The sequence below is a fragment of the Panulirus ornatus genome, chromosome 10 (genome assembly GCF_036320965.1).
Source record: "Panulirus ornatus isolate Po-2019 chromosome 10, ASM3632096v1, whole genome shotgun sequence".
In the NCBI taxonomy this organism is placed as follows: domain Eukaryota; kingdom Metazoa; phylum Arthropoda; class Malacostraca; order Decapoda; family Palinuridae; genus Panulirus; species Panulirus ornatus.
In genome coordinates, this window is record NC_092233.1 from 51259763 (window position 1) to 51276407 (window position 16645).

The following is a 16645-nucleotide window of genomic DNA, read 5'->3' on the forward strand; positions in this document are numbered from 1 at the left end:
GTTAGTGGACCATGGTGATGACTGCTGTTAGTGACCATGGTGGTGACTGCAGTTAGTGATCATGGTGATGACTGCAGCTGGTGATCATGGTGATGACTGCAGCTGGTGATCATGGTGATGACTGCAGGTAGTGACCATGGTGATGTCTGCAGTTAGTGACCATGGTGATGGACTGCAGTTAGTGACCTGGTGATGACTGCAGCTGGTGATCATGGTGATGACTGCAGCTGGTGATCATGGTGATGACTGCAGCTGGTGATCATGGTGATGACTGCAGCTGGTGATCATGGTGATGACTGCTGTTAGTGATCATGGTGATGACTGCTGTTAGTGACCATGGTGTGACTGCAGTTAGTGCCATGGTGATGACTGCAGCTGGTGATCATGGTGATGACTGCAGCTGGTGATCATGGTGATGACTGCAGCTGGTGATCATGGTGATGACTGCTGTTAGTGACCATGGTGTGACTGCAGTTAGTGGACCATGGTGATGACTGCAGGTAGTGATGACAGTTAGTAATCATGGTGATGGACTGCAGTTAGTGACCTGGTGATGACTGCAGCTGGTGATCATGGTGATGACTGCAGCTGGTGATCATGGTGATGACTGCAGCTGGTGATCATGGTGATGACTGCAGCTGGTGATCATGGTGATGACTGCAGCTGGTGATCATGGTGATGACTGCTGTTAGTGACCATGGTGTTGACTGCAGTTAGTGACCTGGTGATGACTGCAGCTGGTGATCATGGTGATGACTGCAGGTAGTGACCATGGTGATGACTGCAGCTGGTGATCATGGTGATGACTGCAGCTGGTGATCATGGTGATGACTGCAGCTGGTGATCATGGTGATGACTGCAGCTGGTGATCATGGTGATGACTGCAGCTGGTGATCATGGTGATGACTGCAGCTGGTGATCATGGTGATGACTGCAGCTGGTGATCATGGTGATGACTGCAGCTGGTGATCATGGTGATGACTGCAGCTGGTGATCATGGTGATGACTGCAGCTGGTGATCATGGTGATGACTGCAGCTGGTGATCATGGTGATGACTGCAGCTGGTGATCATGGTGATGACTGCAGCTGGTGATCATGGTGATGACTGCAGTAGTGACCATGATGACCAGTTAGTGACCATGGTTGATGACTGCAGTTAGTTGACCATGGTGATGACTGCATTAGTGACCATGGTGATGACTACAGTTAGTGACCATGGTGATGACAGCAGTTAGTGACCATGATGATGACTGCAGTTAGTTGACCATGGTGATGACAGCAGTTAGTGACCATGGTGATAACTGCAGTTAGTAACCATGGTGATGACTACAGTCAGTGACCATGGTGATGATGCAGTTAGTGACCATGTGATGACTACAGTCAGTGACCATGGTGATGACTACAGTTAGTGACCATGTGATGACTACAGTCAGTGACCATGGTGATGACAGCAGTTAGTGACCATGGTGATGACTGCAGTCAGTGACCATGGTGATGACAGCAGTTAGTGACCATGTGATGACTACAGTCAGTGACCATGGTGATGACTACAGTCAGTGACCATGGTGATGACTACAGTCAGTGACCATGGTGATAACTGCAGTTAGTAACCATGGTGATGACTGTAGTTAGTACCCATTGTGATGACTGCTGTTAGTGACCATGGTGATGACAGCAGTTAGTGACCATGATGGATGACTGCAGTTAGTGCCCATGATGATGACTGTAGTTAGTACCCATTGTGATGACTGCAGTAAGTGACCATGATGATGACTGCAGTTATGACCATGGTGATGACTACAGTCAGTGACCATAGTGATGACTGCAGTTAAGTGACCATGGTGATGACTACAGTTAGTGACCATGTGATGACTACAGTCAGTGACCATGGTGATGACAGCAGTTAGTGACCATGGTGATGACTGCAGTTTGTGACCATGATGATGACTGCAGTTAGTGAACCATGGTGATGACTACAGTCAGTGACCATGGTGATGACCTGCAGTTAGTGACCTGGTGATGACTGCAGTGAGTGACCATGGTGATGACAGCAGTTAGTGACCATGATGGATGACTGCAGTTAGTAACCATTGCGATGACTACAGATAGTGACCATTGTGATGACTACAGTCAGTGACCATGGTGATGACTGCAGTTAGTGAACCATGGTGATGACTACAGTCAGTGACCATGGTGAGACTGCAGTTAGTGAACCATGGTGATGACTACAGTCAGTGACCATGGTGATGACTACAGTCAGTGACCATGGTGATGACTACAGTTAGTGACCATGATGATGACTGTAGTTAATGACCATGATGTTGACTACAGTTAGTGACCATGATGACCAGTTAGTGACCATGATGACCAGTTAGTGACCATGATGGATGACTGCAGTTAGTGACATGATGATGACTGCAGTCAGTGACCATAGTGATGACTGCAGTTAATGACCATGGTGATGACTGTAGTTAGTAACCATTGCGATGACTACAGATAGTGACCATTGTGATGACTGCAGTTAGTGACATGGTGATGACTGCCAGTTAGTGACCATGTGATGACTGCAGTTAGTGGACCATGGTGATGACCTGCAGTTAGTGACCTGGTGATGACTGCAGTTAGTGACCTTGGTGATGACTGCAGGTAGTGACCATGGTGATGGACTGCAGTTAGTGGACCATGGTGATGACTAAAGTCAGTGACCATGGTGATGACTGCTGTTAGTGACCATGGTGAGACTGCAGTTAGTGGCCATGGTGATGACTGCAGCTGGTGATCATGGTGATGACTGCAGCTGGTGATCATGGTGATGACTACAGTTAGTGACCATGGTGGTGACTGCAGTTAGTGAACCATGGTGATGACTGCAATTAGTGACCATGGTGATGACTGCCAGTTAGTGACCATGTGATGACTGCAGTCAGTGACCATGGTGATGACAGCAGTTAGTGACAATCGTGATGACAGCAGTTAGTGACCATGTGATGACTACAGTTAGTGACATGATGATGACTGTAGTTAATGACCATGATGTTGACTACAGTTAGTGACTATGGTGATGACTGCAGTTATGTGACCATGGTGATGACTGTAGTTAGTGACCATGGTGTATGACTGCAGTTAGTGACATGATGATGACTGCAGTTATGACCATGGTGATGACTGTAGTTAATGACCATGGTGATGACTGCAGTTTGTGACCATGATGATGACTGTAGTTAGTACCCATTGTGATGACTGCAGTTATGTGACCATGGTGATGACTGTAGTTAGTACCCATTGTGATGACTGCAGTTATGTGACCATGGTGATGACTGCAGTTATGTGACCATGGTGATGACTGTAGTTAGTACCCATTGTGATGACTGCAGTCAGTGACCATAGTGATGACTGCAGTTATGTGACCATGGTGATGTCTGCAGTTAGTGACCATGGTGTTGACTGCAGTTAGTGCCATGGTGATGACTGCAGTTAGTAATCATGGTGATGACTGCCAGTTAGTGACCATGGTGTTGACTGCAGTTAGTGACCATGATGACCAGTTAGTGACCATGATGATGACTGTAGTTAGTACCCATTGTGATGACTGCAGTTAGTAATCATGGTGATGACTGCAGTTAGTGACCATGTGATGACTGCAGTTAGTAATCATGGTGATGACTGCAGTAGTGACCATGATGATGACTGTAGTTAGTACCCATTGTGATGACTGCTGTTAGTGACCATGGTGATGACCTGCAGTTAGTGACCATGATGATGACTGCAGTTAGTAATCATGGTGATGACTGCCAGTTAGTGACCATGATGATGACTGCAGTTAGTGCCATGGTGATGACTGTAGTTAGTACCCATTGTGATGACTGCAGTTAGTAATCATGGTGATGACTGCAGTTAGTAACCATTGCGATGACTGTAGTTAGTACCCATTGTGATGACTGCAGTAGTGACCATGATGATGACTGCAGTTAGTAATCATGGTGATGACTGCCAGTTAGTGACCATGATGATGACTGTAGTTAGTACCCATTGTGATGACTGCAGTTAGTTGACCATGGTGATGACTGCCAGTTAGTGACCATGATGATGACTGTAGTTAGTACCCATTGTGATGACTGCAGTTAGTAATCATGGTGATGACTGCAGTTTGTGACCATGATGATGACTGTAGTTAGTGACCATGGTGTATGACTGCAGTTAGTAATCATGGTGATGACTAAAGTCAGTGACCATGGTGTTGACTGCAGTTAGTGGACCATGGTGATTGACTGCAGTTAGTGACCAAGGTGATGACTGCAGGTAGTGACCATGATGATGACTGTAGTTAGTGACCATGGTGTTGACTGCAGTTAGTAACCATGGTGATGACTGTAGTTAGTGACCATGGTTGATGACTGCAGTTAAGTGACCATGGTGATGACTACAGTTAGTGACCTTGGTGATGACTGCAGTCAGTGACCATAGTGATGACTGCAGCTGGTGATCATGGTGATGACTGCTGTTAGTGACCATGGTGAGACTGCAGTTAGTAATCATGGTGATGACTGCTGTTAGTGACCATGGTGATGACTGTAGTTAGTGACCATGGTGTTGACTGCAGTTAGTGACCATGTGATGACTGCAGTTATGTGACCATGGTGATGACTGCAGTTATGACCATGGTGATGACTGCAATTAGTGACCATGGTGATGACTACAGATAGTGACCATTGTGATGACTGCAGTTATGACCATGGTGATGACTGTAGTTAGTGACCATGGTGTTGACTGCAGTTAGTGACCATGTGATGACTGCAGTTAGTGGACCATGGTGATGACTGCTGTTAGTGACCATGGTGATGACTGCAGGTAGTGACCATGATGATGACTGCAGTTAGTGCCATGGTGATGACTGCAGTGAGTGACCATGGTGATGCTGCAGTTAGTGACCATGGAGATGACTGCAGTTAGTTGACCATGGTGATGACTGCAGTGAGTGACCATGGTGATAACTGCAGTTAGTGACCATGTGATGACTGCAGTTAAGTGACCATGGTGATGACCTGCAGTTAGTGACCATGGTGATGACTGCAGTGAGTGACCATGGTGATGACTGCAGGTAGTGACCATGGTGATGACCTGCAGTTAGTGACCTTTGTGATGACTGCAGTTATGTGACCATGGTGATGACTGCTGTTAGTGACCATGGTGTTGACTGCAGTTAGTGACCTTTGTGATGACTGCAGTTATGTGACCATGGTGATGACTGCTGTTAGTGACCATGGTGATGACTGCTGTTAGTGACCATGGTGTTGACTGCAGTTAGTGACCTTTGTGATGACTGCAGTTAATGACCATGGTGATGACTGCAGTTAGTAACCATGGTGATGACTGCAGTTAGTGACCATGGTGATGACTGCAGTTAGTAACCATGGTGATGACTGCAGTTAGTGACCATGGTGATAACTGCAGTTAGTAATCATGGTGATGACTGCAGTTAGTGACCATGGTGATGACTGCAGTTAGTGACCATGGTGATGACTGCAGTGAGTGACCATGGTGATGACTGCAGTGAGTGACCATGGTGATGACTGTAGTTAGTGACCATGGTGTGACTGCAGTTAGTGACCATGTGATGACTGCAGTTATGACCATGGTGATGACTGTAGTTAGTGACCATGGTGGTGACTGCAGTTAGTGACCTTGGTGATGACTGCAGTTAAGTGACCATGGTGATGACTAAAGTCAGTGACCATGGTGATGACCTGCAGTTAGTGACCTTGGTGATGACTGCATTAGTGACCATGGTGATGCTGCAGTTAGTGACCAAGGTGATGACTGCAGTCAGTGACCATGGTGATGACTACAGTTAGTGACCATGGTGGTGACTGCAGTTAGTGACATGATGATGACTGCAGTTAGTGCCATGGTGATGACTGCAGTTAGTAACCATGGTGATGACTGCTGTTAGTGACCATGGTGGTGACTGCAGTTAGTGGACCATGGTGATGACTGCCAGTTAGTGACCATGTGATGACTACAGTCAGTGACCATGGTGATGAACTACAGTTAGTGACCATGATGACCAGTTAGTGACCATGGTGATGACCTGCAGTTAGTGACCATGGTGATAACTGCAGTTAGTGACCATGGTGATGACTGCTGTTAGTGACCATGGTGATGACCTGCAGTTAGTGACCATGGTGATGACTGCTGTTAGTGACCATGGTGAATGACTGCAGTTAGTGACCTTTGTGATGACTGCAGTTAGTGACCTTGGTGATGACTGCAGTTAGTGACCTTGGTGATGACTGCAGCTAGTGACCATGGTGATGACTACAGTCAGTGACCATGGTGATAACTGCAGTTAGTAACCATGGTGATGACCTGCAGTTAGTGACCTTTGTGATGACTGCAGTTAGTGACCAAGGTGATGACTACAGTCAGTGACCATGGTGATGACCTGCAGTTAGTGACCATGGTGATGACTGCCAGTTAGTGACCATGCTGATGACTGCAGTTAGTAATCATGGTGATGACTGCAGTTAGTGACATGATGATGACTGCAGTTAGTAATCATGGTGATGACTACAGTTAGTGACCATGGTGATGACTGCAGTAGTGACCATGGTGATGCTGCAGTTAGTGACCATAATGATGACAGCAGTTAGTGACCATGTGATGACTGCAGTTATGACCATGGTGATGAACTGCAGTTAGTGACCACTGCAGTTAGTGACCAAGGTGATGACTGCAGTTAGTAATCATGGTGATGACTGCAGGTTAGTGACCATGGTGTTGACTGCAGTTAGTGACCAAGGTGATGACTGCAGGTAGTGACCATGGTGATTGACTGCAGTTAGTAAAAATGGTGATGACTGCAGTTAGTGACCATGATGACCAGTTAGTGATCATGGTGATGACTGCAGTTAGTAATCATGGTGATGACTGCAGGTAGTGATGACAGTTAGTAATCATGGTGAGACTGCAGTTAGTGACCATGGTGATAACTGCAGTTAGTGACCATGGTGATAACTGCAGTTAGTAATCATGGTGATGACTACAGTTAGTGACTATGGTGATGACTGCAGTTAGTGACCAAGGTGATGACTACAGTTAGTGACCATGTGATGACTACAGTTAGTGACCTTTGTGATGACTGCAGTTAGTGACCATGGTGATGACTAAAGTCAGTGACCATGGTGATGACTGCCAGTTAGTGACCATGGTGATGACCTGCAGTTAGTGACCATGGTGATAACTGCAGTTAGTAAAAATGGTGATGACTGCAGTTAGTGACCATAATGATGACAGCAGTTAGTGACCATGATGACCAGTTAGTGACCATGGTGTTGACTGCAGTTAGTGCCATGGTGATGACTGTAGTTAGTACCCATTGTGATGACTGCAGTTAATGACCATGGTGATGAACTGCAGTTAGTGACCATGATGACCAGTTAGTGACCATGTGATGACTACAGTTAGTGACTATGGTGATGACTGCAGTTAGTGACATGGTGATGACTACAGTTAGTGACCTTGGTGATGACTGCAGTTAGTAATCATGGTGATGACTGCATTAGTGACCATGGTGAATGACTGCAGTTAGTAATCATTGGTGATGACTGCAGTAGTGACCATGATGATGATGATTGCAGTTAGTGACCATGATGGATGACTGCAGTTAGTGACAATCGTGATGACAGCAGTTAGTGACCATGGTGATGACAGCAGTTAGTGACAATGGTGATGACTGCAGCTGGTGATCATGGTGATGACTGCAGTTATTAACCATGGTGATGACCTGCAGTTAGTGACCTTTGTGATGACTGCAGTTAGTGATCATAGTGATGACTACAGTCAGTGACCATGGTGATGACTGCTGTTAGTGACCATGGTTGATGACTGCAGTTAGTGACCTTTGTGATGACTGCAGTTAGTGCCCATGGTGATGACTGCTGTTAGTGACCATGGTGATGACTACAGTTAGTGACCTTTGTGATGACTGCAGTTAGTGACAATGGTGATGACTGCAGTTTGTGACCATGATGATGAATGCAGTTAGTGACCATGGTGAATGACTGCAGTTAGTAACCATGGTGATGACTTGCAGTTAGTGACCAAGGTGATGACTGCAGTCAGTGACCATGGTGATGACTGCATTAGTGACCATGATGATGACTGCAGCAAGTGACAATGGTGATGACTGCAGTTAGTGACATGGTGATGACTGCAGTAGTGACCATGGTGAATGACTGCAGTTAGTAATCATGGTGAGACTGCAGTTAGTGACCATGGTGATGACTGTAGTTAGTACCCATTGTGATGACTGCTGTTAGTGACCATGGTGATGACTGTAGTTAGTACCCATTGTGATGACTGCTGTTAGTGACCATGGTTGATGACTGCAGTTAGTGACATGGTGATGACTACAGTTAGTGACCATGATGATGATGATTGCAGTTAGTGACCATGGTGATGACTGTAGTTAGTGACCATGGTGGTGACTGCAGTTAGTGACCATAATGATGACAGCAGTTAGTGACCATGTGATGACTACAGTTAGTGACCATGGTGATGACCTGCAGTTAGTGACCATGGTGATGACTGCTGTTAGTGACCATGGTGTTGACTGCAGTTAGTGACCATGTGATGACTACAGTTAGTGACCATGGTGATGACTACAGTTAGTGACCATGGTGATGAACTGCAGTTAGTGACCATGGTGATGACTGCAATTAGTGACCATGGTGAGACTGCAGTTAGTGACATGGTGATGACTGCAGTTAATGACCATGGTGATGAACTACAGTTAGTGACCATGGTGATAACTGCAGTTAGTAACCATGGTGATGACCTGCAGTTAGTGACCATGTGATGACTACAGTCAGTGACCATGGTGATGATGCAGTTAGTGACCATGGTGATAACTGCAGTTAGTAAAAATGGTGATGACTGCAGGTTAGTGACCATGGTGTTGACTGCAGTTAGTAATCATGGTGATGACTGCAGTTTGTGACCATGATGATGACTGTAGTTAGTACCCATTGTGATGACTGCAGTTAGTGACCTTTGTGATGACTGCAGTTAATGACCATGGTGATGATGCAGTTAGTGACCATGTGATGACTGCAGTAGTGACCATGGTGATAACTGCAGTTAGTAAAAATGGTGATGACTGCAGTTAGTGACATGGTGATGTGGGGCTGTGTTGATGACAGTCTCCTCTTGCCTGGTCATCTTCGAAACCATTCTGTCGCACTTGCGAGGTCTAATGCGTTCTTGTCCCACTCGGTATTCGATGTGTTGATATCCTCCTCCCACGATGGTGCCGCCATGTGTTGCTACATGTGCATCACTGCTGGCCACTTGTGACGTGTACTGAGCCACGTCCAGGCTCGGTTGTTATCCTCACGCCAGGGTTGTGATGCGTGACCGTACGATATGTGACGTATAACTACGTCTGTAACAACCCCAAGTTTGTTATCCCAAGACGTATGGGTCGTTCGCATGTGAAGTGGCCTTAGGTGTGTGTGTGTGTGTGTGTGTGGAGGGAGCACCGACCTACTTACTTACGACGACAATTTGTCGGAGGGCAGAGGTAGCGCGTAGCGTTCACCACAGGAAAGCATAGAGTTAACGAAGGAGGAGTTGTAGGGGCTGCATTCTGTGCAGTGTTATGTGGAAGATGGAGAGACTGGCGAGGGAATGCCAGTAACCCACCCACGTGTGTGGACTGAGAGAGAAGAGACAGCATTCTGAGCCAGACGAGTGAAAGCTGACAGCCACTGAAGTGTGAGCTCAGAGCGCAGCCGTCATGAACCCTCCCGATACCCAGGCTGGTAGAACCGATGGTGTTCCTCCCTGGTCGATGGCCGCCTACCAGAGAGAGAGAGAGAGAGAGAGAGAGAGAGAGAGAGAGAGAGAGAGAGAGAGAGAGAGAGAGAGAGAGAGAGAGAGAGAGAGAGGTATTGCAGTGCCAGCCAAACATCTATCAGCGTTATCAGTGGAGGTCATCATGAACGTGCGTGGGTGGTGCGTGCGTGGGTGGCGATGATATGTTGTTGGTTATTGTTGTGATTGTGATGATGGCAGTGACTGTACCCTGGTTGTGATTGTGACGATGGCAGTGACTTTATCTTGGTTGTGTTTGTGATGATGGCAGTGACTGTATCTTGGTTGTGGTTGTGACGATGGCAGTGACTGTAATCTGGTTGTGATTGTGATGATGGCAGTGACTGTAACCTGGTTGTGATTGTGATGATGGCAGTGACTTACCCTGGTTGTGATTGAGACGATGGCAGTGACTGTACCCTGGTTGTGATTGTGACGATGGCAGTGACTGTACCCTGGCTGTGATTGTTATGATGGCAGAACTGTACCCTGGTTGTGATTGTGAAGATGTCAGTGATTGTACCTTGGTTGTGATTGTGACGATGGCAGTGACTGTAACCTGGTTGTGATTGTGACGATGGCAGTGACTGTAACCTGGTTGTGATTGTGACGATGGCAGTGACTGTACCCTGGTTGTGATTGTGAAGATGTCAGTGACTGTACCTTGGTTGTGATTGTGACGATGGCAGTGACTGTAACCTGGTTGTGATTGTGACGATGGCAGTGACTGTAACCTGGTTGTGATTGTGACGATGGCAGTGATTGTAACCTGGTTGTGATTGTGATGATGGCAGTGACTGTAACCTGGTTGTGATTGTGATGATGGCAGTGACTGTAATCTGGTTGTGATTGTGATGATGGCAGTGACTGTATCTTGGTTGTGATTGTGATGATGGCAGTGACTGTAACCTGGTTGTGATTGTGATGATGGCAGTGACTGTACCTTGGTTGTGATTGTGACGATGGCAGTGACTGTAATCTGGTTGTGATTGTGATGATGGCAGTGACTGTAATCTGGTTGTGATTGTGATGATGGCAGTGACTGTATTTTGGTTGTGATTGTGATGATGACAGTGACTGTAATCTGGTTGTGATTGTGATGATGGCAGTGACTGTAATCTGGTTGTGATTGTGATGATGGCAGTGACTGTATCTTGGTTGTGATTGTGACGATGGCAGTGACTGTAATCTGGTTGTGATTGTGATGATGGCAGTGACTGTAATCTGGTTGTGATTGTGATGATGGCAGTGACTGTACCTTGGTTGTGATTGTGACGATGGCAGTGACTGTAATCTGGTTGTGATTGTGATGATGGCAGTGACTGTAATCTGGTTGTGATTGTGATGATGGCAGTGACTGTATTTTGGTTGTGATTGTGATGATGGCAGTGACTGTATCTTGGTTGTATTTGTGATGATGGGAGTTACTAATATGGTTGTGATTGTGATGATGGCAGTGACTGTATCTTGGTTGTGATTGTGATGATGGCAGTGACTCTAACCTGGTTGTGATATTGATGATGGCAGTGACTGTAACTTGATTGTGATTGTGATGATGGCAGTGACTCTAACCTGGTTGTGATTGTGATGATGGCAGTGACTGTAACCTGGTTGTGATTGTGATGATGACAGTGACTGTATCTTGGTTGTGATTGTGATGATGGCAGTGACTGTAACCTGGTTGTGATTGTGATGATGGCAGTGACTGTATTTTGGTTGTGATTGTGATGATGGCAGTGACTGTAACCTGGTTGTGATTGTGATGATGGCAGTGACTGTATCTTGGTTGTGATTGTGATGATGACAGTGACCGTATCTTGGCTGTGATTGTGATGATGGCAGTGACTGTAACCTGGTTGTGATTGTGATGATGGCAGTGACTGTATCTTGGTTGTGATTGTGATGAGGGGTGTTACTAATCTGGTTGTGATTGTGATGATGGCAGTGACTGTAATCTGGTTGTGATTGTGATGATGGTAATGACTGTATCTTGGTTGTGATTGTGATGATGGCAGTGACTGTAATCTGGTTGTGATTGTGATGATGGCAGTGACTGTAATCTGGTTGTGATTGTGATGATGGTAATGACTGTATCTTGGTTGCGATTGTGATGATGGCAGTGACTGTAATCTGGTTGTGATTGTGATGATGGCAGTGACTGTAATCTGGTTGTGATTGTGATGATGGCAGTGACTGTAACCTGGTTGTGATTGTGACGATGGCAATGACTGTATCTTGGTTGTAATTGTGATGATGGCAGTGACTGTATCTTGGTTGTGATTGTGATGAGGGGTGTTACTAATCTGGTTGTGATTGTGATGATGGCAGTGACTGTAATCTGGTTGTGATTGTGATGATGGTAATGACTGTATCTTGGTTGTGATTGTGATGGCAGTGACTGTAATCTGGTTGTGATTGTGATGATGGCAGTGACTGTAATCTGGTTGTGATTGTGATGATGGCAGTGACTGTAATCTGGTTGTGATAGTCTGTGATGTTTAGTGATAATGATGGTGATGATGATGATGATGATGATGATGATGATAGTGAGGTGTTGGTGTTATGAAGACGCTGATGGTGATGGTGATGATGATGGTGAGGATGTTGAAGATGATGGTGAGGATGGTGTTACGGGTGGTGATTGTGAGGATTTTGGTGGTAATGGCTATGATGATGGAGATGGTGTTGATGGAAGCGGTAATGTTGTTGGCTGGGATATTGTCGTGATGTTGTTGGCTGGGATAATGTTGGGATGTTGCTGGCTGGGAGAATGTTGGGATGTTGTTGGCTGGGATAATGTTGGGATGTTGCTGGCTGGGATAATGTTGGGATGTTGCTGGCTGGGATAATGTTGGGATGTTGTTGGCTGGGATAATGTTGGGATGTTGTTGGCTGGGATAATGTTGGGATGTTGTTGGCTGGGATAATGTTGGGATGTTGTTGGCTGGGATAATGTTGGGATGTTGTTGGCTGGAGTAATGCTGGGATGTTGTTGGTGATAGTTGTGGTGATGTGGTTGGTGTCAGTTCTGGGATGATGGCAGCAATGTCGTTATGTGTTGGTTTACTGCATATCATTGTCTTGCCCCTTAAAGGTAATAGTGGTAATAAGAGTTGTAATGACGCTTTGATAACGCAGAGCGTTGCCTCTTTGTGTGGTGTGGAGTGATGAGGAAGTTGCTGGTGGTGACTGAGAAAAGAGAGGTTTATGGGCGTGATTTGCTGAGAGAAGGAATGCGTGTGATTGGGAGATGTACAAGAGAGCGGCGGGTTATCAGGAGGAAGGTTTGTAGTCAAGATAGGTGGCTCGTACTTCCCTGGTGATGGATCTGATGCCGGTGAATGGTTTATGGTAATGTGGCAAGATTAGTGTTATCCCGTATGACATGTGGTATGAACCAGGTGTAGGGGCGCTGGGTCATGATTGGCAACACTCCACCCTAACTCTCACGGTCTCCAGGCTCATGATGGTACCCACAGTCTGCCAACACTCCTCTCTCACGGTGTCAGTGGCAGGTGGTGGTAGCTCACGTCTCCCATGGTGTCATGACATATGTTGGTTGGTAGCTCACGTCTCTCATGGTGTCAGAACATGTGTTGATTGGTAGCTCACGTCTCTCATGGTGTCATGACATGTGTTGGTTGTTAGCTCACGTCTCTCATGGTGTCATGACATGTGTTGGTTGGTAGCTCACGTCTCTCATGGTGTCATGACATGTGTTGGTTGTTAGCTCACGTCTCTCATGGTGTCATGACATGTGTTGATTGGTAGCTCACGTCTCTCATGGTGTCATGACATGTGTTGATTGGTAGCTCACGTCTCTCATGGTGTCATAACATGTGTTGGTTGTTAGCTCACGTCTCTAATGGTGTCATAACATGTGTTGGTTGGTAGCTCACGTCTCTCATGGTGTCATGACATGTGTTGGTTGGTAGCTCACGTCTCTCATGGTGTCATGACATGTGTTGGTTGTTAGCTCACGTCTCTCATGGTGTCATGACATGTGTTGGTTGGTAGCTCACGTCTCTCATGGTGTCATAATATGTGTTGGTTGGTAGCTCACGTCTCTCATGGTGTCATGACATGTGTTGGTTGGTAGCTCACGTCTCTCATGGTGTCATGACATGTGTTGGTTGGTAGCTCACGTCTCTCATGGTGTCATAATATGTGTTGGTTGGTAGCTCACGTCTCTCATGGTGTACTGCTTCAGTAGGGAGGAGATGTCGCCGAGGTCACACTGAGTCCTGACGGTCAGGTGTGGGTCGTGGTGATGGCAGTCAGGCAGACAACATGATGGTTGTTCGGTCATTTGCCCTTCAGGTCTGCCAGGATCATTAAGGCCAATCGTTTATTTAGTTGTAAAGAACCGGTTTATCAGGTGTTCACGACTTCTCTCTAAGACCATCCACGATGGTTGGGTCACTTGTGGTGGTGTGTGGGGCCGCTGTGGTAGGCAGCGTGTCAACACCGTCCAAGATCTGTCTTGCTTCGTCCACCACACACGACTGGATACTTAACAACACCTCCTTCCAGGTGTCAAATATAACCTTGAAGGCCACTTACAATATGTATGATGTGTGTGGCTTAATGTATTAGCGACGGTGTGTGTGGTATAAGGCCGTCGATTTGCGCACGGCACCCCGGCTCCCTCACGCCATCTGTGGTGTGCGCGAGTGAACTACACGTCGTTGTAAACACAGGTGTTGGTTGCCGGTGTGTGTGTGTGTAGTGGTTCCGACGTGAACGGTGAGTGTGGCGGACGGACGGACGGACGCCGGGGTATGAGTATGAGTACTGAGGCCCTCGGAGCAGTGAGGCAGAGATGCGCCAGCCTTGTGGTTCTCTCTCATAATGAGGCAGGACGCGTCCTACTGCTGTAACTACCTGTCACCAGACTTGAGGGTAAGTCTGCTTGCTGCACCGTTCTTGCTGTGCGTAACAACGTATGGTAATCGTCGTAAGGTCTCTTCATAGTAACTTTCTCCTCCCTTCACTTGTCATCTCACGACAAACTTTCATTTTTAGGATGAAATAATACATAAAGACTTTCAGTGGATTCTTGTTGTGTTCGTAGTGTGTGTGTGTGTACGTAAAGCAGGAGTTACGTTGTTACTGAAGGAATATTGTGTGTGTGTGTGTGTGTGTGTGTGTGTGACCGGGATTACAGGAGAGTAAGAGGGAGGGAGTTAGGGAGGGGAGTTGCCAGTTGTGAGAGGAGGGACGGGATTCATCTTCAGTGTATGTGAAGTGTTGGCGTGTTGCTGACACACACGCACACACGCGCGCGCGCGCCTGGTGTATGGTTCAGGGATCAGTACGTACATCTGCTGCTCCAAGTTTCTGGATATCAGTTGGGACCCGTGTCAGGCTGCTGGCTGGGACCCGTGTCAGAGTGCCGGCTGGGACCCGTGTCAGGCTGTCGGCTGGGACCCGTGTCAGGCTGGTGGCTGGGACCCGTGTCAGGCTGGTGGCTGGGACCCGTGTCAGGCTGGCGGCTGGGACCCGTGTCAGGCTATTGGCCCGTGATCCTCATGGTTGATTGTAAGAAGAAACCCCAGCTTGTGAACATGTGTGCAGCAGCTGACGGTCGACCGTACTATCTGCAACATTCTCATGCTCAATGTTTTTATTATCAAAGTGGAAAAGTAAAACAAAAAATATTTACATATATATATATATATGTGTGTGTGTGTGTGTGGATGGGCCATTCTTCGTCTGTTTCCTGGCGCTACTTAGCTGACGCGGGAAACCGATTAATTATAAATGAAGAAATTATATATATATATATATATATATATATATATATATATATATATATATATATATATATAGATAGATAGATAGATTATTGTTAAGTCCTCTTTTTTATGGCCTTGTGCAGTGAACTCCTGGCCAGTCAGTACAGGGTAAGGATGGATCCTTTGCGACGAGGTCCTCCACGACTGTACAACCTCGCCCAGCCTCACTTGTCACTGGTCAGTGCAGCCACTTGCAGGCGGAGTCCTAATTATATATGTAGGGGTGATCATAGTCAAGCTGTTAGCGTTTCCGTCTACCACTCATAAGGTCCTGGGTTCGAATCCTTGCTGTTGGAGGGTGTTATGTGTTCTATGAGTGTGCGTTTATATGCAGTACATTCGTCTTGATATACCTCCGCGTTTATACAGTAAGGTTCTGCCAAGTGTTAGCTGCTGGGCTTGTGAGCCTGATGGGATTTGACCGGTCTGGACCCCGTTGTTCATGAATGTGAGACGAAGGCTATTAGATTACTTGTAATCGAAGAGTCATTTCCCTATTTAGGGACGATCATAGCCGAGTGGTTTGCGTTTCCGACAACCACGCAAAAGGTCCTGGGTTCGAGTCCTTGCCGTTGGAGGGTGATATATATATATATATATATATATATATATATATATATATATATATATATATATATTAGTGCCCCGGCATCTTTTATGGGGCTCTTTCAGCCTTTCAGCGCTCAGGAGGTTAACTTAGCCACGTCCACCGAGTGGGATCACAGGTCATGAAGCATCATGATTTTGCTGTGTGTGTGTGTGTGTGTGTGTGTGTGAGAGAGAGAGAGAGAGAGAGAGAGAGAGAGAGAGAGAGAGAGAGAGAGAGAGAGAGTGTACAGGACAGTCAATTAGTAAGTGTTCATTGGTGAAGTTGGGCATGAGACGTTGAATCTGCGAAAGTTGCATCTTGGGCAGGAGGATTTGAATCTGCGTTTATAAAGGTGGAGCGATGGGTCCGTATCCAAAACCCAGA

General features: G+C 46.5%; 1 protein-coding gene across 1 annotated transcript in view; it reads left to right on the forward strand.

Annotated features, from left to right (window-relative positions):
- The first annotated feature begins 14563 nt into the window (after positions 1–14563).
- Cadps (calcium-dependent secretion activator 1) overlaps positions 14564–16645 on the forward strand; it is a 1554015-nt gene continuing 1551933 nt past the window's right edge. Inside the window, exon 1 of the mRNA XM_071665310.1 lies at positions 14564–14776. Coding sequence (XP_071521411.1) covers positions 14726–14776 — 51 coding nt within the window. The 5' untranslated portion in view covers positions 14564–14725. The remainder of the gene's footprint in view (positions 14777–16645) is intronic.